Source organism: Odocoileus virginianus, chromosome 3, assembly GCF_023699985.2.
Source record: "Odocoileus virginianus isolate 20LAN1187 ecotype Illinois chromosome 3, Ovbor_1.2, whole genome shotgun sequence".
Lineage (NCBI taxonomy): Eukaryota > Metazoa > Chordata > Mammalia > Artiodactyla > Cervidae > Odocoileus > Odocoileus virginianus.
Window position 1 is genome coordinate 56,177,951 of NC_069676.1, and position 22,105 is coordinate 56,200,055.

Consider the following 22,105-nt stretch of genomic DNA (forward strand, 5'->3'; position numbering starts at 1 on the left):
TGGAAGAGCTCTTGTCTATTAATGCTCCCTGGAATCAGGAGTTCTCTGGTGTTCTCAAGTTTTCGATTTAAGCCTCCTGCCTCTGGGTTTCAGTCTTGTTCTTACAGTAGCCTCAAGACTTCTCCATCCATACAGCACAGATAATAAAACATCTAGGTTAATGGTAGAATAATTCTCCACAGTGAGGGACACCCAGAGAGGTTCACAGAGTTACATGGAGAAGAAAAGAGGGAGGAGGGAGGTAGATGTGACTAGGAGGAGAAGACAGGGAGTCAAAAGGGGAGAGAGCAATATAGCCAGTTATCAGTTGCCTAAGTGTTCTCCACGGCCCAGAACACCCAGAGAGATTCACAGAGTTAAGTAGAGAAAAGAAGGGGGAGGGAGGAGATAGAGGTGACCTGGAGGAGGAAAGGGAGAGTCAAAAAGGGAGAGAGCAATCAAACCAGTAATTGCACCCACAAGTGGAAATGGATACTGAAGACTAGATTCTTAAAGGTACAAAATTGATAACAAATACCAAAAAGCAAAGATTAAGAATCTAGAGTATAGGTTAAACTCTCAAAAATACAATATTAAAAAAAGAGAAAATCAGTCACAAAAATTATAAAAAATATATATATGAAATTTGCTTTAAAAATATGGTCTTTTTTTTTTTTTTGCAAAGTAATAGGTTATAAAAATGAAAATTAAAGGAATAATAACTTAAAAATAAAAAATTTTTAAATGATAATAATAAAAATACTTCTAGGAATTTCTCTGGAGCTGTTGTGGGCAGTGTGGAGTCAGTTCCGTTTCAGATAGTTCCTTGTTCCACCTTGTACTTCTCCTCAGGGTCTATAGGCCCCTTCCAATGCTTTGTCAGTGTTAACTACAGGGTTTTAACCTGTTGCTCCTGTCACTTCCAGAGCAGTTCCCTCTTCTCTGTTTGTTTTGGCTTCCTGTATGTAAGTCTCTTCAGTGTTAATTTCCGCCCTGACACAACGGGGCGAAGGTGTTCACTTATTTAGGCTCACTTGTTCAGTTGTAGAGAGGGAGGAACACTGCAAAAAAGTATCACTGGCACGTGTGGGGAGTGTTCACGGTATATGGACCACACTGGGTTTGCCCCAGCTCACTGTGGCCTGTCCTTTCCGGGTCTACACTGCTCAGGCTCCAGGTTGCTCTGCAGGAATACTGTCCAGAGCTAGCCCTGAGTTTTATACACTTCCCAGGTCTCAGCTGCTCAGGTTCAGGTTCTCGGATACGCCACAAGGGCACAAACTCACTTGGGCAAGCGTTTTGTGCCCTTCCCTGGTCCCAGCAGCTCAGGCGACCAGGTGCTTGGTGAGCACACAGTCTCAGCTGGACCGTGCATCTTAATCACCTCCCTCGTCCCCACCACTCAGTTTCCCGGGTGTGCTGTGAGAACACTGTCTCAGGTGTGCTATGTGTTTCCTCTGGGGAGCTGATCTCAGGCTGTGACCCTCCTGGCAGATGTCAGCCCTCCAGAATCCTAGGAAGACATGGTTAGCAACTGCGATCCTCCTCACAGTTTGGTGGAGGATGCTGGTCCCTGGGGCAGAGATTGCCCCTTGCCTTCCGGCTCTGGCTGTCATGCACCTGCCTCTCTGCCTCTGGCGGGGGGTGGGGAGGAGCCTGTATGCAGCCAGCTAGCTCTCATTTGGTATTCGCCCAATCCTTTGTTCTGTGAGAGGGCCAGGTTAGAGACTTTCGTGGGAGAGTTCTCTTTTTTTTTCTCTCTCTCTCTGGCTATCCCACAGTTTGGGTTGCTATCTCACATTAGCTCCTTCAAATTGTCCTCAGGGCATTCAGGCCGGGTCCTTACCCTAAGCATGCGCTGGTGGCAGACATGAGCGTCTGGGCTACTTCTCCACTGGAAGTTGCAGTTTAGGCACGTATTCTGTGGGGTTTTTTATTTTTCCTCCCAGTTATGTTGCCCTCTGAGATTCCAAAACTTCTCACAGACTCTCCAGTGAGAGGGTTTCCTGCTGTTTGGAAACTTCTTCTCCTTCACAACTCCCCCCTCCCCAGGACGGGTCTCCATCCCTAACTCTTTTGACTCTCTTTTTATCTTTTATATTTTGTCCTACCTCCTTTCGAAGAGAATGGGCTGCCTTTCTGGGTGCCTGGTGTCCTCCACCAGCATTCAGAAGTTGTTTTGTGGAAGTGGCTCAGCATTCAAAGGATCTTTTGATGATTTAGTTGTGGTGAAAGTGGTCTTCCCATCCTATTCCTCTGCCATCTTGCCTGTCTTTCCTGAGACATTATCCTTGCTTTGCTTTATACCAGCACCTGCCTACTGTCTCCAGTGTGGAGTCTTCAGTAAGTTCTGTTGACTGTCTCTAAAACATCTCCCTAGTCTATCTGCATTCTTCTTCCTCACTGTACCAGACTTTTGTTACCTAAATGTTTTAATAGCTTTTATAGTAAAATTAGTTCTTAGAGTAGCCAGGGCAATTTTTCAAAAACAAATACCAGACAATGTTACACCCTTTCGTAAAACTTTCTGACAGCTCCCTTCTGCCTTAGAATAAATCTAGTTTCTTGATTTGGGCCATAAAGTGCTACATAATGTGGCTTTGTTCTCACCTTGTACTACTCCCCACCTCATACACGGTGCTTGAATGTGCCAAACTGGCACCAACTGTTGTACTAACTGCTGCCTCTTCATAGAATGCCCCCCCCCCCCCCATCTTTGCATGGCTGGCTTCTTCTTGATATGTAGGTCTTAGCTTAAATATTAATCTCAGAGCTGTCTTTCCTTACCACCTTAATCGTCTTTTTTTTCAATTGAATTATAATTGCCATTATTTGTACATACTGCATAATGATCAAGATAAGTTTAGTAAACATCAATCACCATACATAGTTACAGTTTTTTACTGTGATGAGAAATTTTAAGATTTTCTCTCAGTAATTTTCAGATATGCAATAGAGTATTAATAAATATAGTCTGCACGCTGTGCGTTACATTTCCATGACTTATTGAACCTATTGATCACCTTATTACTTTAAGTGCCACTAATTTATTCTCTTTTATATCAACCTCTTAATTTTATTACATAGATATTATTTTCTGATGTTTTTATTGTTGACTAAAAAGTAATTTTACTAAAAATTTTTTTCTTCCCCAACTAAACTCCATGAGATTAGAGATATTGAATATAACAACTCTCTTTTGGCATCTAGGAACAGTAACACATTGTAGTAGGCTCTAAATAAATATTCAGTAAATGAATGCAATTAAAGCAGTTTAAAATAACTTTGGGGTATTTATAGTATTCTCACAGGTTATTGTGGCAACCTGAAAAGCAATTGCTGAACAGCTTTGAAAACCTACTACATAGATAGAAGAATGTTGTTCTGTCCTAGTGATTTCTTCTGCCTATAAGAGGCAGTTTTGAGCTTTTCACAGTCTGGGACCCAGGCTACCTTTTTAACCTCCTTTCCTCCTTCATGTTCTTACTGCAACTCAAATTCTTGTTCTTTTTATCACTGACCTACTTACTCTTCTGGAAAATGTTATGTGCTTCCTGGTATATATGAAATATCACTCCATCTCAGTGAAACCTTCACTGTTCAACAGGAGACTTAACAACTGCTTTTTTGTCCCTGTTCCCTTTACTTGGACTGTTCTAGCACTTAATGAGTATGTGCTGTGCTGTGCTTAGTCGCTCTGTTGTGTCCAACTCTTTGCAACTCCATGGACTGCAACCCACCAGCCTCCTCAGTCCTTTGGATTTTCCAGGCAAGAATACTGGAGTAGGTTGCCATGCCTTGACCTTATTTTACATGTCTTGACATTTCTGCTAGAAAGTGTGCGTTCTCTGAGAGCAGGGACTATAAATTTTCCACCTATTCATCGTCCGTGTTTTGTTGCAGGCTTTGGAAATGGACCTTATTTCAAATCCCCTTAAATTGCTAACCCTTCTAAGCCTCAGTTTCCTCAAATGCAAAAATGAGACGAGTAATAATACCCTCATAAGATTGCTATAAGAAATAACTAACATATATGAGGGCATTTAACACAGAGCCACACATAGTATATGTACACATTAATTACTAGCTGCTATTCAATAATCACTCTTGATGATTGAATAAAAGAAGCAAATTGATTGATGTTTATCATGTATTATTTCTTGACAAGGTCAGTCCTTTTTTTTTGGCCCTAAATGAAATGTAGATATTGAGGGCTAGAGTTGGTAAAGAGTTTGGGATGGGAGGCTAAACATGAGGGGCAATGTGCTATTGTGTATTTTCAAAACCAAAGCAAAGCCCAGTGTCCCTCTGAAATCTCAGACTTCTCTGCTGTATATTCCAGTTGCATTTATCTGAATAGTATGTTTCTGGCATACTCATATTTTACCTTGTTTCTTTGTTGACTGTATGAATTTTTCTTATCTCCTTAAATAGATTCTTTAGTTCTTTCAGGAACAGTATCTTGTTTTCTTCTGTGTTGGTTTCTTCATTTCATTCAAATGGTTGGTTGATTTGATAGCAGTAGTGTTGTACACCCATAAGTGTTGAGTGGTGCACAGGGTAGACACAGCCTGCTGCCTTCTGGGTCCTGCCCATGCTATAAACGTAAAGGACCCTACCGGTATTGTCCTGATTCAGACTGAGAGCAGGCACTCTAGCTTAGGGGTCGGGAGTAAGAGGGTACTGGGGTGAGTGCTTTGAATATGGACTTTGAGGGATTTGAAGTTAATCTTTTAAAATCGTGAAGCTTATCAGTCTGAAATTGTTCATTGTGCTTATCATCTGGAAAAATATAAACATTCCCATTCACTGATAGTCACTAATAGCCTTAGAAGACTTAGGTGCAGATTAAACATTTGAGTGATGCTAAAATGTTAAAAATGTACTTCCTGTGTTTAATAATCCTTGCTACACAGGAGCTGAAAATATGACCATATTCTCTAGAGAGCAGGAAAAGAAACAATTTGAGCTTGCCTGCTCAGTGCATCCTGGTTCAGCTGGCAGATATAAGACTAACTGCTTACAAGATGATCATGAGATCTTGCAGTAGCTGGCTGTCACTGCCATCAAACAAATAACTTACAGGGAGACAAACAGTTGCCTCATATAGCAATCCCTGGTAACATCTTCAGGAATGAATAAGTGCTTTCTTCTTTCAGCTATACCCTTCTCCATCCTTTCATCTTAAAATGATCGACTTTCTCTACCAAGTAATCCTTTTTCCATCTGTGGTCTCCCCTCCTATAGAATCAGACACTTCTTGTTGATGTTGATATAATGAAGCACATTTACATTATATTCTTTTAGAATGGGCCTAATGATCATGAGGCTGTTTGTTTTTTAATGGTTCCACAGTTTTGCCTGCCATTGTGGTTTTCTTAGACATCTCCTGGTGTTACTTTGACTGTGATTATTTTGGTTTAAGCACTGAATGAGATGGAAGACATGGTGCAAGAAGATGGAGAGGTGATGGCCGAGAGTGGACATGAGACTCCAGCTCACAGTCAGGCAGTTATTCCTGTGGATGTTGACGAGGAACAAGCAGGTAATCATGTGACTTCCCACATTCATGGTTCTAAAAACTAGAGCCTGACTTTAATGAAGAAAGGAAAACACTGAGAATGATGTTTTTTGTTTTTTTGACGTGGCAGCTAATGATGTGTTACATGCTGTTTATTTTTGACTAGGCTTGTGTTAGTTCTTGTTCTGTGTGTGTGTGTGTGTGTGTGTGTGTATGTGTGTGTATCTTATTTGTTTTTGATTTTTTTGTAACTGTGGCAGCAGCTTCTCTTTCTCTCTTGGTATACACACATACGTGTGTGTGTGTGTGGAGAAAAAAAAACACTCAAGTTATAAATAGGAAAATAACCTGATTAAATGTCCTGCTTACTCTCCCTTCATTTTAGTGGGGAGAAGCAGCAGTGGAGAGGTTGATTTGGCATAATAAACAGAACAAGATCTAGTCTCAGTTTACCACTGGGTCATTTATAGCAGTCATATAACCCATAAAGATTACCTGATAAAATCTTTCATCTTTATAGATAGGGAAACTAATATTCTTTCAAAAGTTTGAATGGTTTACTCAAGACCACTCAGCCATTGATCAAGGAACAGATTGAGATGAGAACTAAAATTTTCTCACTCCTGGTCTGTTCAAATGCTACCTTGCCTTTGAATTGAAAACATCTTTAACTACCCTTGTTTTAAGTGTCTTACAGATGCAGTCGCTCACTCAACAAATACTTGAGTGCCTACCCTGTTCCAGGCATTATACAGTATGACAGGAAAAAGACAGGAAAGTTTCCTCACTTGTCAGAGAAAAGTGGGTTGTGAGAGTTGAAGGTTTACAATCTGTAATGCCAAGCAGACAGAAGATTTTTTGTTGTTGTTCAGTCACCAAGTTGTGTCTGACTCTTTGTGACTTCATGGACTACAGCCTGCCAAGCTCCACTGTCCCTGTGATTTCTCGGGCAAGAATACTGCATTGAGTGCCATTTCTTACTCCAGGGGATTCCCAACCCAGGGATTGAATCCACGTGTCCTGCATTGGCAGGCAAATTCTTTACCACTGAGCCACCAGGGAAGCCCAAAACATTTTTTTACGTAAATAATCAAAGAACCAAATTGTAACATGCATCCAGCCTTTCAAGAACATATCTGTGACATCCAGTGCGTTAGACCTGTACTTAGTTAAAGAATACATAATTCTCACCAGTCTATAGGTATCAGAGGCTTGCTTTCATTCAGACGTTTGCAAAATTAGAAAGATATCTAGCCTATTTTTCAACTGATTATAATGAGTATTATTTTTAGGATGATTATGTGACTCTTTCCAACAATGAAGATCTTGAAGGGAGATGGTATATGCTCTTCTACTTTAATTTTCCTTTATAATATTGGGTGGTATATTAGTCATACTTAATGTTTACATAATGCTTTAGAATTAAAGTGTTTTCACAGTGTCTCATCCAAGTATATGCTCATGAAAATGAGTGATCAGGGAGGTTTCATAGAGCCAAAGCATCTCTGTGATCCCAAAATACTGGAAACAGTGTTTTGAGTGAAAGCCTTTCTTGGGCAAAACTTGACTGTTACGCCTTTGCTCTTTGTTGTAGGACCCAGTGGTCTTCAGCGTGTAGTAAAACCAACCCCAATTACTGTTCATGACTCAGAGAGTGATGATGAAGAAGACAGTCTAGAACTCCAAGAAGTCTGGATTCCTAAGAATGGTGCCCGGCGTTTCTCTGAACGTGAAGAAAAAACTGGAGAGTCTGTGCAGTCTAGGGAATTATCAGGTGAGAGACTGTTTCTTACTCTGACATGTTAGTGAGAGTCACCATGAGAACGGACACATTGGTCTTCATATACTGTGTCCCTACCACAGCTTGTGGTACAGTTAACATATCCTTATGAAATGTGACAGGGGGCAAGAAAGGCAGCGGAGCAAGCAAGAGGGGAAAATCTGGGTGGCGCTGTCAGGGGCGAGTGCAGCACAAGAATATTGTGGAGCTGGGGCTTGGGGAAGAGATGTGAGGACTGTTGGTCCCATAGTGGAGGCTTTAGGAAGTTGTGGCCTCAGAGTGAGGGGCCTGTGCCTCACAGAAAAGACGACAACTGAGTCATCTAGGGCAGTGAGGAACAACCATTCCCCAGGTGGTCATCTGTCCACTTGTGCTTCTTTAGCAAATGGTGGTGGTTAGTTTGGTGCTTGAGGAACTCCTGAATTATGTTCTTATAATCCCTTGTCTTCCTTTAAATCCAGTCCACAACCTTCTGCCATTTGCCTCACCAAGAAACTTTAATTCTGTTAACTTTTAGGTTTATACTTCTTTCCTTGTCTTTCCTTCTATTTCTCAGAACCATATGCTTACCATTTTCTGCAAAGGATGAGGTTTTTTTAAATTGTCCACTCATTTTTCCTTGAAGACCCTATTCCTTAATGTATCTGAATGTTTAGTATATATTTGTATACATTTAACACCAAACCTGAAATGTACACACATTTCTGTGTATGGTAAGCTCAGTTCTTTAGACTTGGAATAACTTACTAACCACTGATTACTCACTTCTTACTTTATTCCTTTTAAGAAATTCAGATTTATCTTTACACTTGTTTAAAGGAGCTTTTATGGACACTGACATTTAGGAAAAGTCATGTGACCGGCTGACTAACCTAATGTTTCCTAGAAAGTTTAGTTTCTGAATTTAGAGACCAGATTTTGTGTCAGCCAGACAAAACCTAATTTAAGTGTGCTTCTAGGTATATTCATTCAGCCTTACTGTGCCCACAGGTACTGTGTTAGGTGCTGTGAGGGGTGAGATGAATAAGTCTCGACCTCTGTCTCTTTCCCTCCCTCTGTCGGGAACCTCTAGTTTGCTTGAAGAGTCAGGTCAGAAACATAGATGTATTTTAGGTCATGTACTACGGTGGCTCTGGGGTGGGGGTGCAGATGAGATTGAACAGATGTCCAAAGCCAAAAAAATACTGGTGAGAATCAAGGCTCCTAGGTAATAAGGTAGGGGTATATTCAAAGAAAAGTTTGGGTGGGGGTGTAGAATGTTTATAGAGGGGACAAGAGTGGAAGGTTAGTTTGCAGTTAGTTCACGACAAGCCTTGACAGCTGATCTCAAGAGTGTTAATCAGGTAGGCACTAGAGAGAAATAAAGAACTTTTGAGCAGCTGAGTGATGTGGTCACCATTATGCCTTAGGAAAATTAGTATACATTGTTTCCTGTTCCAGATTTACTCTTACCTTTTGTCCAGAATTTGTACTGAAATCTTTTCTTTTCCTCGGGCCGTTCTTCTTTTTCTATAAGCAGTAAGTGGAAAAGGCAAGACTCCACTTCGAAAGAGGTACAACTCCCATCAGATGGGCCAGTCGAAGCAGTTTCCTCTCGAGGAAAGCAGCTGTGAGAAAGGCTGTCAGGTCACCAGTGAGCAGATCAAAGCCGATATGAAAGCAGCTAGGGATATTCCTGAAAAGAAAAAAAACAAGGATGTTTATCCCAGCTGCAGCAGCACCACCGCCAGCACAGTGGGAAACTCCAGCTCACACAGCACTGCTTCTCAAAGCCCCGACTTTGTAAGGACGGTGAACAGCGGCGGCTCTTCCGAGCCTAGCCCTACAGAAGTGGATGTGTCCAGGCAGTGTGTCTGCTCCCCCGGTGGGTCAGAGGACTCTGAGGCCATGGAGGAGGGAGATGCAGAGAGTTCTGTCTGCCCCAGATGCTGCTGTCACAGGCCCCAGGAATCCCAAAGGAGAACTAGCAGGTGTTCTGATGAGGAACGTCCTTCAACCAGCCGAGCCTGTGTTGTGAATGGCCCGGATGGTACGAGATCCGCCTTTTCCTTTAGGACTCTGCCACAAGGGGGGTCTTCAGGCCCAGCACATGATGAGAGGACTAATGGGAGTGGCTCTGGGGCTACAGGTGAGGACAGGAGGGGGAGCTCCCAGCCTGAGCGCTGTGACGTGCAGTCTAATGAAGACTACCCTCGGAGGCCCCTAACAAGGGCCAGGAGCAGACTCTCCCATGTACCGCTGGTATCTGAGTCAGGTATGACAATGCTGCCAGGATTAGCTACTGCAGGTTAGGACCAGAGAAGAGCATTTGCTCATTCTATAAGTTTTCTTACATAAAGCCAGTTTGGCAAATTGATTTCTATGTTTGGGTTCTGTGATCATATAGATCTTGAGCTAATTTTCAGCAGTGGGATGGGAGTGGGGAGTGGGGGTGGCATGTAAAACAGCTTGTAAGATATCCAGTCAAGAAAAGCTTAGATAGTTATGCTTCTAAGAAAAGTATAATTGTGTATATGTATTGACCTTAAATACTGTACTGATTCTGATGTCTTATTCCCAATATATAAACTCTGCTCCCATTCCACATTCAGTCTTAACTTTTAAGACTTAACTAGTAAAACCTTAGCCAAAAGGTAAGGACTGTAAGTTGTTGGGGCTAGGGGAGCACAGCATATGGGTATACCCCTATATATGCTTCTGCAGTATTTAGTAATTTTTTCCAAAGTCTAGTTTTGTATCCAGTCAGGTTTGCCAGGAGATAAGCAGGTAAGTAAGTGGTTTAGCTGAGAATTATTTTGATGAAGATATATTCAAGATATACATATGTATACAATTTCATTAATATCTGTATGCCAAGGCATTGGATTTGGTAGGGGTAAAACACATTTCTTAATTATAATTCTGTTTATATTTCTGATCTTATTTTTAAATACTCTCTGCTGCCTTTATTAAGTTGTATATAGCTGTCAGTGAATAATAATACATTTTATTTTCTCTAAGTCTCACTCAATTTTAAAATCTTTGCATCAACACCCAGCACATAGAGTACCTTTTTATATACTAAATAGAGTTGATTAAATCATATGGAATTAAACTAACAAAAGCAAGCTTTCATAAGATAAATATGAGACTTATGTACTGTTATCAGTCATAAACTCAAGTATATGAGTTTTATTTGAAGATTTTATTATGCTTTGCAAACTTTAGATCTGCCATGAAGAAAATACTTTTCCCAGCTTGAATTTTAAATGCTTTTTATCTTTTTTTATACATAACATGGATTTACCATTTTAATCATTTTGTAGTATATAACTTATTAGCATTAGGTATATTCACATTGTTACGCATCCATCACCACCATCCAGCTCAACTTGTTCATCTTCCCACACTGAAAGTGTGTGCCCATTAAATAGAAACACCCCATTAGGACACCCTTTGTGGTATGGTTTTTCATATTCGTAAAGTCAAATCTACATGTTTAGTTTTGTGATATCTTTATTTTTATGCTGTGGAAAGCCTTCTCTACACCTGGCTCAGATAATTGTTCACATCTTCTCATTCTTTTATTCATGTATTTGTTTATTTTAGTTTAAATCTTTATTATAATCTTTGGGAACTGTTTTTTAATTACAAATTGTCACCTAATTGTCTCAATACTACTTATTGACATCCATCCTCATCATTATTCTGAAATACTCTTTTATCATGTACTTTGCCTCTGTTGCAGTTAATCTCTTGGCATGCTGTCCTATTCCAGTGTTCTGTCCTCTTTCATTACTCTTTGCAAAATTTCTTTGGTTAGTCATGCATTTGTCACTTATTTTTATGGTTTTATAATTTGTCAAGTTGCAGAAACAAACATTCCTATGTTTTGTTTGTAATCCTGTTACATTGATTGACTGAAAAGATAATGATCAGTTTTTGAGTCTGCCTATTTAGGGACTATTTTTGTCTCCTGTGCCTTGGTTAAGTTTTAAGAGTTGTTACTGTTTGGGGGGGGGTGTGTGTGTTTTGTTTCTATTTTTAATATGGATCCTTCACATTAACCATCTTAGGGAAGGGGGTTTGACTTTCTTTGCCTTATGTTCTGTTGTTCTCTTTGCCACTTTTCTTCTGACTTGTTTCCTGACTAGAACTTTTTCTTAGGTTAAATAATTTACTAGAATTAAATTTATGTAGTGCTTTTTACTTTTTTAGGTAGATTATATCTGTTGTCTTAGTGATTTTTTTTTTATTCCAATTTGAGAAGACTTATAATGTCTATAGTGTATAGTGTCTATGGTAGGTAAATTATTTGCTGATATTTTTAAACACAATACAAATGTCCATTTACTTTCAATAATGGCTTTTCTGGAGAAATTTCAAACTGCTGATTTTTAAATTATCCATATCTCTTGGGAAGAACAAGTTTTATATGGGTGACTTTCAGTTGGCTATTTTTAATCTATCATTTTTTAAAATATCTGTTGGCCATTCTGCTTTAAAAATTTTAAGGAGAAAAGTCCAAACTAATAAAGGAACAAACTTGACTGAGTGTTACAGATATTTTTAAAATCACTTCAAAGAAAATATTTGAGTTTTTAATTTGGTTTTTTATTTATGGCCTTATGTAGTGTTAAAACCATATTAGAAGTAATTATTTGTCTTGTGATTTCCTATATTGGGAATAAATGCCTGTAAGTTGTTCTTTTTCTCCTCATTGTAGAATGCTTTATGAAATAAATATCACAAAAATAACTAATTGGATTGTCAGAGAATGGCATATAAGATGAATATGATACGGTTCTCATGAATACTAACCTCTTTCCTTAACACCCATGACTGCATTGGTCTGCTTTTCTGTGTTTCTGTAGCATCTTCACTAATGTCAACTACACTGTGTATTGTAATTCCATGTTTTACTGTCTATTTTTCCAATAGACTATGAGCTCCATGAGGGCAGGGACAGTGTCTGCTTGCTCACCATAATATTCCCACCTTCTAGCACAATGTCTTACATGGTATGGGTCTTGAGTGAATAACTGTGAACTTAATAAGTGGTAGGAGCCATCATATGAGGTATGTTGATGCTGATGGATGTATAAAATCACTAAAGATTGTCCCTAAACAAAGAAGGAGGCATAAGAAAAAAACACAGTGAACTCTTGTTTTCTTTTTACATTGGGAAATATTTGTTTTTTCAAGATTATCTACATATAAAATGTGACTTAGTTTTATAATTTTTCTTAGAAAACAAACTGCCAATTTGGGTACTCAGGAGAACAGGAAATTTAATTTTGAGCCCCATATTCTGATCAGTTGAAGAGTAGGGGAGGGAAGCAATCCATAACGGTGGGAGGTTGAAGATTGGAGCATGAAAGGAGAGTGCTGATAGAAGAGTCTTACTCAAACACTGTGATGAAGGAATGAAAGCAAACCTGTTTTTGCTTTTGTGGTACTGGGAGAGGGAACCAGGACTTATTATTGGTTGAAACAGGTATGTGAAATTTGGCTGTTGTATGAAAGGTGCTGCTGTTAGATTCCCTGTCAGTGAAGATAATTAGATTATTCATGAAGCTCCTTCAGGAGTACTGTGTAAGCTGGCCTTTATCAGTAGTTTTCTTTTCCAGAAACCCAGGGTTTTTGCTTGAGTTCAAAGTCCTTGGAGGAAGTTTGATAGGTAAAAACTCTTGAACTCCCTTCTAGGCTTCAACCAAAGTAGCTGTCTTCAGTTGTTTTGCATAATATTTCACAAAGATTTTGAATGGTGGAGGAAAGAGTTCTGGTATATTGAAAAGAGAAAAAACCACTTGAACTGGATCTGTAAAGTTCCTATACAACCCCAGGCCTTTGGAAATTTTCAGTATTTGTACCTTGTTTCCCTTTCTTTGTGGCCTTTCAAGTTTGAAGTGCAAGAGTTACCAAGTGGAATGTTTATAATCTAGTAGTAGTGTGCAGTATGATGGGATTTAATTAATAAATGTCAGCCTTACTTCATTCAGTATATGCTCTGGTACAGAATGACTCAAAATGAAGACAGTGATTTAGTGTCTTGTCTTGGAAAATATATGTGCTTGTTAAGTTTTTGAGATGAATTTTAAACTTATACTTAAATAATATCAACATATTTGATGATTATATAATTAAACTATAATGTTTTAGAACAATACTAGTAAATGAATTAGAGCGTTACTAGGCAGGGTTTGGCAGATAAGTGATTGCAGGTTTTCTAGCACAGTGGTAGATACCTTGGCAAACCGTTTTCTTTTTCCATGTCTGAGTTTACTTATTTGTAAAGCAAGGAGAATAATCTGTCTCAAAGGGCTGTTAACAGGATTAAATTAGTTAATATAAGTAAAACCCTGAGAAAAGTGCCTGACACACAGTAAGTGCTCAGTAAATATTTGCTATTATTGTTATTCCATTGATGTATCTGTGATGCTTTCAATCATTCAGTAAATGTTGAGTGCCAGTTCATTCAATAAGTGTTCATTTTAGCTCATTGTTAGCAGCTGATGTTGATACGAAGATGAAATATGACAATGTTGTCTTCAAGGAGCTTTTAGTTTAAATGGAGAAATAAAACATATACAGGGAATTATAGAACCAGATGTTTAGGGATCCAGGTGACTTATCAGAGCAGGTAGCATTTAAGCTGGACCTTTCAGGGATGGGTAGTATTTCAAAAATTGAAGTCAGGAAAGGTGGGCAGGAAAAGCTAAAATGATCAATGACTTCAGAGCCATTGGCAATAGGAGATGACTAAGATATGGTATGGGGTAAAATTGACAAAGGTTGGGGCTAAAGTATAGCTCCAAATGTCAGGCATTAATATGTATTCCCTAAGCAGTAGTCAATGATTTAAAGTTGTTTAGCAGGAAATTGGTGAGTTTAATCTTACCAGTAGTATTTAGGATGGGTTGAGTGTCTAGAGATGAGAATGTTGATTAGATTGTTGGAATGGCCCAGGTATGAAGAGTACGGTGTATATTTGATGTTGGTATGTTTGAGACAGTGGAAGGTTATCTTATTTTGGAAATCTTTTGGAAATGGCAGTCTGTTTGTATTCCTTTGAGAATCAAGTAGTAGAATTGAGAGTTGCCTTAATGGAGTTTATACCTATGCATTTGAATGTGCTCTCTTTGAAAGAACGACAACAAAGCTAAAATTTTAATTTCCTCTCGCCTTTTTTAGAAGTTGCCAAAACAAAGCCACGTCATGCCATGAAGCGGAAGCGGACAGCGGATAAGTCCACCAGTACCAGTGATCCTGTGATTGAGGATGACCATGTACAGGTGAAGGGGAAAACCTTCACTTACCTTTCAGTCCTACCAAGTTCCTGAATAATGTAAAGGAACTAAAGTTTCCATCTTTACATATTTTCTTTGCCCTAAAGAGAAGAGATTGGTAGTAGTTGCTTCTCAATTGTGCCAGTGAAAACATTTAAGTTGGTTTTTTTTTTTTAAAGTACATACTCTAGAAGGTACATCTTCTAAATTTTTTCCTTGTAGGTCCTTGTATTAAAATCCAAAAATCTTGTTGGAGTCACTATGACCAACTGTGGAATCACAGATCTAGTGCTGAAAGACTGTCCCAAGATGATGTTCATCCATGGTATGTACTTGGGCCCATGTCATACTAGAGCATCTGACTGAGCTTAAAGGGTTAAAGTCTCATAAATACTATAATAACATTACTGTAGTGCTTTTTCAAAAGAATCAGTTAGATTTTTCTAATTCTGTCCTCATTCTGTAGTTCTCAACTCTGTAGTATTTGCAAGGGGCCATGTGCCGGAGACTTAGTTTATCTTTTAATGTAGACTCTCCTCCAGTGTTCTCCTCAAGATAATTGCAACTTGATCTGACACAGGCTAAGTCAACAGCATTTATGAGCTTTGGAGTCAAGTAGGCCTCAGCTTGAATCCTTCTTTGCTGTTTTCTAGCTGGACATGCCTTTACGTGTGTGTTTACAGAGGGAGTGGTGACTGGGCCTTAAGTGCTTGACTGCTCTGGATTTGATACCATCAGTCATAACCTCTGTTCATGGCACATCATCCTTAGTCTAGGCCCCACTTTTGTTTCCAGTCCCATTTGTCCCTCATTGCCAGTCCCATTGGCTCCCATTACCTTTGGTTGTGTATTTAATATATGTCCTTCCAGTACATTTCTCTTTTTAATATACAGATTTATCTCTGAGCAAATAAGCGAGTTATTAAAAGTTAAAATTTTTAAATTGAAAATGCGTGAGTTAAAAGCTTCAGATATATAGTATGCTTCATGTATTATCTGTTTATTTTTCCATTATTACTCAAAATTGTTTTAGATACTATCCATGTAAAATCATTTAAGAACTGACTTGTTTCTTGCTTTGTGCAACTTATGTATTCTGTATTGATTTTTTGGGGGGGTCTGTAAAGTGTCCATAATTATACTTTATAAAGCATTTGCCAAGGTTTAATGGAGTGATTGATACGTGCTTACACATATGTATATGATATGTGAGATTAAAAAAAAGGAAGGGGGTATTTTTCTGAAGTTGGTATCTTATTGTAGTTAAATGTGTCACATTTACTTTTCTCTATAACCTCACATTTATATGTTAAATGGGAAGAATATTTAATCATGTTTCAGAGCAGCACTTCCAGTAGAACTTTCTGCAGTGATAGAATATTCTGTATCTCTCTTGTTTTATATATAACCACTGGCTACGTGTGACTTTTGAGCATTTGAACTGTGACTAGTGTCTGAGGAACTAAATTGCTTTATTATATTTTAGTTAATTTAAATTTAAATAGCTCCAGATATCTAGTGACTACCATACTGGACTGTACAACTTTAGACCAAAGTATCCAAATATTCCTGAGTTTTGTTTTTTTTTTAAAAGGTTCTGATTTTATACTGTGATAAGAATTGAAATGAACACTGCTTATTCCCTATGGGCAAATGAAAAATAACACATGTGAACTGTTACCCATAAAGTTGTATATAGTTCAGTAGTTGCTATCATTCCTCCTCTTCAATAAACATTTCCTAAACAATTCCTGTATTTAGGCAAGTCATTGTCTGAGACTTGAATTTCTTGTCAGTAACATCTTAGATAGGAAAAGGTCCCTTCACCTCCCTTCTAGCATGAGGGTGACAGTCTTCCTTTGAATGGGACAGAATCATATTTTCAAGTCATTTTGATGACTGTCAGTTGTCCTGTATAATAATACTTGGCCTGTGTTACAGATGTTTTTAATTGCAGTATTTTATGCTAATGAAAGATATGCCAGTCCTCCAAAGAGGATTCCAAATGGGCTATATACATTGCTCTGTTATTTTGTATAAATTATTTGTAGATCTTACCTTTGTTTTCATTTTGTAGCTACAAGATGCAGGGTACTGAAACATTTAAAAGTAGAAAATGCACCAATCGTAAACCGATTTGATTATGCACAGTGCAAGAAACTGAATATGGATCAGGTACTAGACCAGATACTAAGGATGCCTCCCGAGAGAAACCGTATCATATACCTACGCCCCATGCAGCAGGTAAAGAGTTCTGCTTCTTTTTGGTGATGACATATTGCACTCATCCTTTTTTTTAGTCTTCAGCCTTTTTAAAATTGGCTTTTATTCATTTGCTGAATCCACAGTAATGTTTCTTTGGATTCTCCAGAGTTGTTTAACCAACCTAGACTGTCTTGCCAGTTTTCTGCATCAGTGCTTCTCTAATAGATTGTTGTGGGGCTTTGAGCAAGTTATATGGTGAAGAGAGTTGTTTTTCAACAAGTTTTTATACTTATTAAAAGTTGCCTGTGATAAAGAGCAGGCTCTGGTTTCAGACTTCTTGGTTCCAGTTCTGGTTCACTGACCTGTAGCAGATTGCTTGACTTCTATATTTTAGTTTCTTCATCTCTAAAATTAGAAGAATAAAAACCTGCAGTTACTGTGATGGTTAAATTAATACATGTTAAGTGCTAGCACAGTTCCTGGCATATATCAAGCAATCAAATGATAGTTGCTGTTATTACCATTATCGTTATTAAGAGTAAACATTTTATAGTATCCATATGAGATGATGGCTGTTAGCTGAACCTTTTGTGGTAGAATTTCACTATATTAAGCATTGTGCTGTGTACCTTAAGTGTATACAGTGATGTTTGTCAATTATTTCTCAATAAAAGAGGGGAAAAAGAGTAGCATTGCATGTAAAACTGCTTGATGTCAAAAGAAAGTTTAAAGGAAATATTAACCTTTAAACAATCAGTGTTTGCAGTCAGTGTTTGAACCTGGCCTGAAAAGAGTCATTTCAATACACAGATTGTTCGTTGAGTGTTTATAATTTGCTGGGGCTGAAAAATTCACAGGTCATCATCCTTCCCTTGAGAAATTTGCCTTTCCATGAAGGAGGTAGACATATATGTCATTAAGATGGCAAAGTGGGATTTCATAAGTATAATAGGGATGCAGTGTGAACAAAGGCTACAAGGAAGCAAGGAAATGTGTTCTGTCTTTAGGAATGGACAGTAGTCCAGTTAGAATGAGGTTTATGGTTCTACACTCAGAGATCTATAATATATTGTCTTTAAACCTTTAAAGGACATACTCAGAAGTGAATTCCTGGGATCAGTTACCTAAATCCAGATTCTCTGGTTTAATGTGCATTTATACAACGGTGAGATGTAAATTTTTGAGCTTGCTAGACAGATGAATTTGCTCAGCCTTATTCCTAGCATGGCAAGTTGTGTCCAGGGCAGAATGTGACTATTTGATTTTCAAATTAGCCAAAGATTCAAAAACTGAGGTCCCAAGGAAAGATTATTCAAGCCGGAGGAGATAGATTGCTAAGGCATTCTCTTCCTTGGTTCCAAATCCTCTCTGGTATTTTCCACAGGTGGACACACTAACATTGGAGCAGAAGCTATTTAGTGGTCCCTACCCTTATCATATCTGTATTATCCATGAATTCAGTAACCCTCCCAATGTCCGGAACAAGGTGCGCATTCGCAGCTGGATGGACACGATAGCAAACATTAACCAGTAAGTAATCTGCAGCCCTGACAGCCTTCTGTATCATTCTGTGGAGCAAGGACACCCAGAAACAAATCCTAATTGTTTTTTATTTTAAATGATTTCATCCAGGCTTTTCAGGCACTGACACACATGAAATATGTTGAAAAAATGAGGGAAATAAGACTTAAAACTAAAATGCATACATGTATATTTGTAACTTTTTATTTTCAAACTTAAAAATCACAAGAACAGGCTGTACATGTACCTTTAGTTTCATGCCTTTAGCTTACAGCATGTTTGGTTGGTTGTCATGGTTTAGTCGCTAAGTCATGTCCGACTTTTGTGACCCCATAGGCTATAACCTGCCAGGCTCCTCTGTCCATGGGATTCTCCAGGAAAGAATACTGGAGTGGGTTGCCATTTCCCTCTCCAGGGAATCTTCCTGACCCAGGTATCGAACCCAGGTCTCCTGCATTGTAGGCAGACTCTTTAATGACTGAGCTACAAGGGAAGCCCCACAGCATGTTTAAAAGAAGTCAAATTAAAGATCTTAAAAAACTCTGTGTTTAAAAAAAAAAAATGTATTTTTTGGCTGCACTAGGTCTCTGTTGCTGTGCATGGGCTTTCTCTGTTGCAGTGAGCAGGGGCTACTCACTGGGGTGCACAGACTTCTCATTGGGGTGGCCTCTCTCGCTCTGGAGCACAGGCCCCAGAGCACGTCGACTCCGGTAGTCAGGGCCCACCGGCTAAGTTGCCTTGTGGTATGTGGAATCTTCTTGGAACAGGGATTGAACCCGTGTCTTCTGCATTAGCAGGCAGATTCTTAACCACTGGACTGCCAACCCACTCCAGTATTCTTGCCTGGAAAATCCTGTAGACAGAGGAGCTTGGTGGGTTACTGTCCATGGGGTCGCAAACAGACACAACTTAGCAACTTAGCATGGACCACCAGGGAAGTCCAAAACTGTGATGTTTTATATCATCAGAATATATGCATCAGTCTTTACACATTTGTTATTTTAATATTTTGTTTGAGATCTTCATTAGAATCGAGGCAAGACACATTTTGATAGTTCCTTTCTAACATATATCCCAACATTTTTTTTCACTTTTATAATTTTTTAATTTTTCTTGTTGCCTCCAGAGAGCTCATTAAGTATGAATTCTTCCCTGAAGCCACACGAAGTGAAGATGACTTAAAGAAGTACCCTAAGTATCCCTGGGGTAGAGAAATCTACACGTTAGAAGGTGAGCATTTATTTGTAAATGGTTGGAAAGCTAAATAGCTGTTAACTAACTAGACGGAGAGACATGTCTTAGGGAAGGTAGAAGTGGGAGCCTTACAGTTTGTCAGAGTAAGGGGAATATTAAACATCTGCAGGCAGCAGGGATGAGATGCATACTGCTCTCCCCGTATGAGTCCTTGCCATCTCTAAAATGATCGACAGTATTGAACAAAAAGTAAAAGAAACTGAAACTTGATGCAGCTTGAGTTGCAGTGACTTGAGGGAACCTGTGTCAGCCTCTTTATTTGTGTATACACACACACATAAAGGGAGAGAAACTGAGGCTTAATGAAAGCCAAGGATGATCAAAATCACGTGACCAAGTAGTAGCAGAGCTAGAATTGGAATCCATAGCTCTGGTGCTGCTTTCGAAATGCTACACCGTTTGGCCTTATCATTACTTCCCCACCAGTAGCACTGTTGATCTGTCTTCTTTCAGGTGTTGTGGATGGAGCGCCATATTCCATGATTTCAGACTTCCCTTGGTTGAGATCACTACGGGCAGCAGAACCTAACAGCTTTGCCAGATACGATTTTGAGGATGATGAAGAAAGTAATTATGACCTGACTTGATTTTTATTCTCTAGTTTGAGTGTTAGATCCTGAGTACTTTGTGTTACAAGCAGTGCAGCTTTTAATCACTTCCCATATAAATGTTTTTGCTTCTTATTATTGTTTGGTTCTCCCCTTGCTCAAAACAGAACAGCTCTAAATGCGTACAATAGAGAATCATTGACTTAACTAGGGATATGTAGGAAGGAGCCCTTCAGACAGATTTTCCTGCCTAGTTTTTTTTTTTTAAGTTACCTAAATGTTGATGATCTTGTTACTTTTTATTAAAGAATTGGTCCGTTATATTGTTTCAAAATTGTTCCACTTATACTAATTGTTCTGCTAGTTATGAGCTGCTGCTTGTTGGGTAGCATATGGTAACTTAACAGTTTAGGTGTAGATTTTAGGAGGAAATAGATTTCATAAACTAAATGTACATATATATGACTTACATCTCTGGTGCATTTTCTCCTTGGGCCTTTAATCATATGTGCTCTTTTTGGCATCAAACATAGTATTATAACCACACTGATGGGAACCCACTCCATGAGCTAAACATACATAATAACATTCCATGAGAGTATACAGGCTTATCTCATGGACCAGCTTAATCAGAGTAGCTTCCCAAATGATTTTGATAATCTTGTTTCCCCTTTTCTTACTTTCCAAGGCACCATCTATGCTCCTCGAAGGAAAGGGCAGCTGTCTGCAGACATCTGTATGGAAACAATAGGAGAGGAAATTTCAGAGATGCGTCAGATGAAGAAGGGTGTGTTTCAGCGAGTAGTGGCGATCTTTATCCACTATTGTGACGTCAATGGAGAGCCCGTTGAAGATGACTACATTTAACTGGCCCTCTTCTTTCCAGCTGTCCTGGGAGTGCTGCTGGGGCCGCCTAGCTGCCAGAGAGCCCCACAGAGACTTGGGGGCATGCACTTGGGAGGCCCGGGCTCATTTTGGTGTATAGAAAATGTATCAGGAACATTGAAGTTGTATACAAAGATTTGTACATAGAGGAGATATACAAAGATACTTCCTAAGTACCAGCTTTATATCATATGTTTATACAGTTTAATTTAAAAGTTCATTTTAATGAAGGCAGGTTAATTGGAAAGAGTTCATTTTGTTCATTTTTCCAGACTTAGTTCATAAAGTATCACTTTTTGGCTGAGCCCCCATTTACTATATTCTTAAAAATCACTGTCATCCCCTTAAATCTGTGCCTTTTTCTTCTCGAGCGAAGCTGTTTGAGTAAATCTGTTGAAGAGTCTTTTTGTCTTGTGCTCTTTTGTGTTTATTAAAACTCCAGTTAAACCTTATAGTCAGAGGCGACTATATGTTTCTGTACAAAATTGTGGTTCTTTTTTCTCTTGGTATTATAGTTGCCGTATTTCTTAAAATGAACTTAAAAAGACTTACGAGTTTGAGGGGGAAATGGAAAAGTTTCCAAAGCATTTCTAGTTATTTATTTCCATATTCAGTTGTGTATATGCTTTATCTTGAATATGAAAATAAAAGTTTATTAAAATTTTTTTCATGTCTTGGAACTGAATCGCTCATTTTAAAGAGGAGCAGATACTACATAGCAAAGGAATGTGTAGATAGAGTTGTGTCTAAGTAAGATTTTAGTGTAATCTAATTGTGATCACTTTTTTAAAAGTTCTATGGCTGCAAAATGTTCAACTCACAGAACTCTTTTTGATAGAACACTGAGAGCAGCAGAATTTCCCCAGATACCTTGTCTTCAGGAGATGTCCTTTCTCAAGGAGAGAAATTTACCTGATACACAGCAGTGACAGATGCAGTATCACAGTGTCCAGGATTAAGGCAAAAAAACCTTTAGAGCAACACCTGCATTTGGGTGCTGGCTTTGCCAGTTTCTAGCTGAGTAACTGCAACAAACTACACAAACTGAAAGTCTGTGGGAATATTTTATAATCTCTTTCCAAATAGAATATGTAATTACGATCTGTATGCGGTGTAAGTGTCCAACCCCTTCATTTACAGGGGA

At 38.7% G+C, this 22,105-nt stretch overlaps 1 protein-coding gene across 8 annotated transcripts in view; it reads left to right on the forward strand.

Moving 5' to 3' along the window:
- The window catches only part of FBXO38 (F-box protein 38), a 63,093-nt gene extending 41,467 nt beyond the window's left edge, over positions 1-21,626 (forward strand). For 4 of the 8 annotated variants that reach the window (XM_020897919.2, XM_020897918.2, XM_020897920.2 and 1 more), the window contains 10 exons: positions 5,405-5,524; positions 7,095-7,274; positions 8,797-9,534; positions 14,454-14,554; positions 14,771-14,873; positions 16,626-16,792; positions 18,138-18,283; positions 19,401-19,504; positions 19,982-20,095; positions 20,765-21,626. In XM_020897919.2, the coding sequence (XP_020753578.1) occupies positions 5,405-5,524; positions 7,095-7,274; positions 8,797-9,534; positions 14,454-14,554; positions 14,771-14,873; positions 16,626-16,792; positions 18,138-18,283; positions 19,401-19,504; positions 19,982-20,095; positions 20,765-20,943 (1,952 nt within the window). In that variant the 3' untranslated portion in view covers positions 20,944-21,626. The remainder of the gene's footprint in view (positions 1-5,404; positions 5,525-7,094; positions 7,275-8,796; positions 9,535-14,453; positions 14,555-14,770; positions 14,874-16,625; positions 16,793-18,137; positions 18,284-19,400; positions 19,505-19,981; positions 20,096-20,764) is intronic. The other 4 variants (XM_020897924.2, XM_020897922.2, XM_020897925.2 and 1 more) reach the window with 4 other exon arrangements.
- The last annotated feature ends 479 nt before the right edge of the window (positions 21,627-22,105 follow it).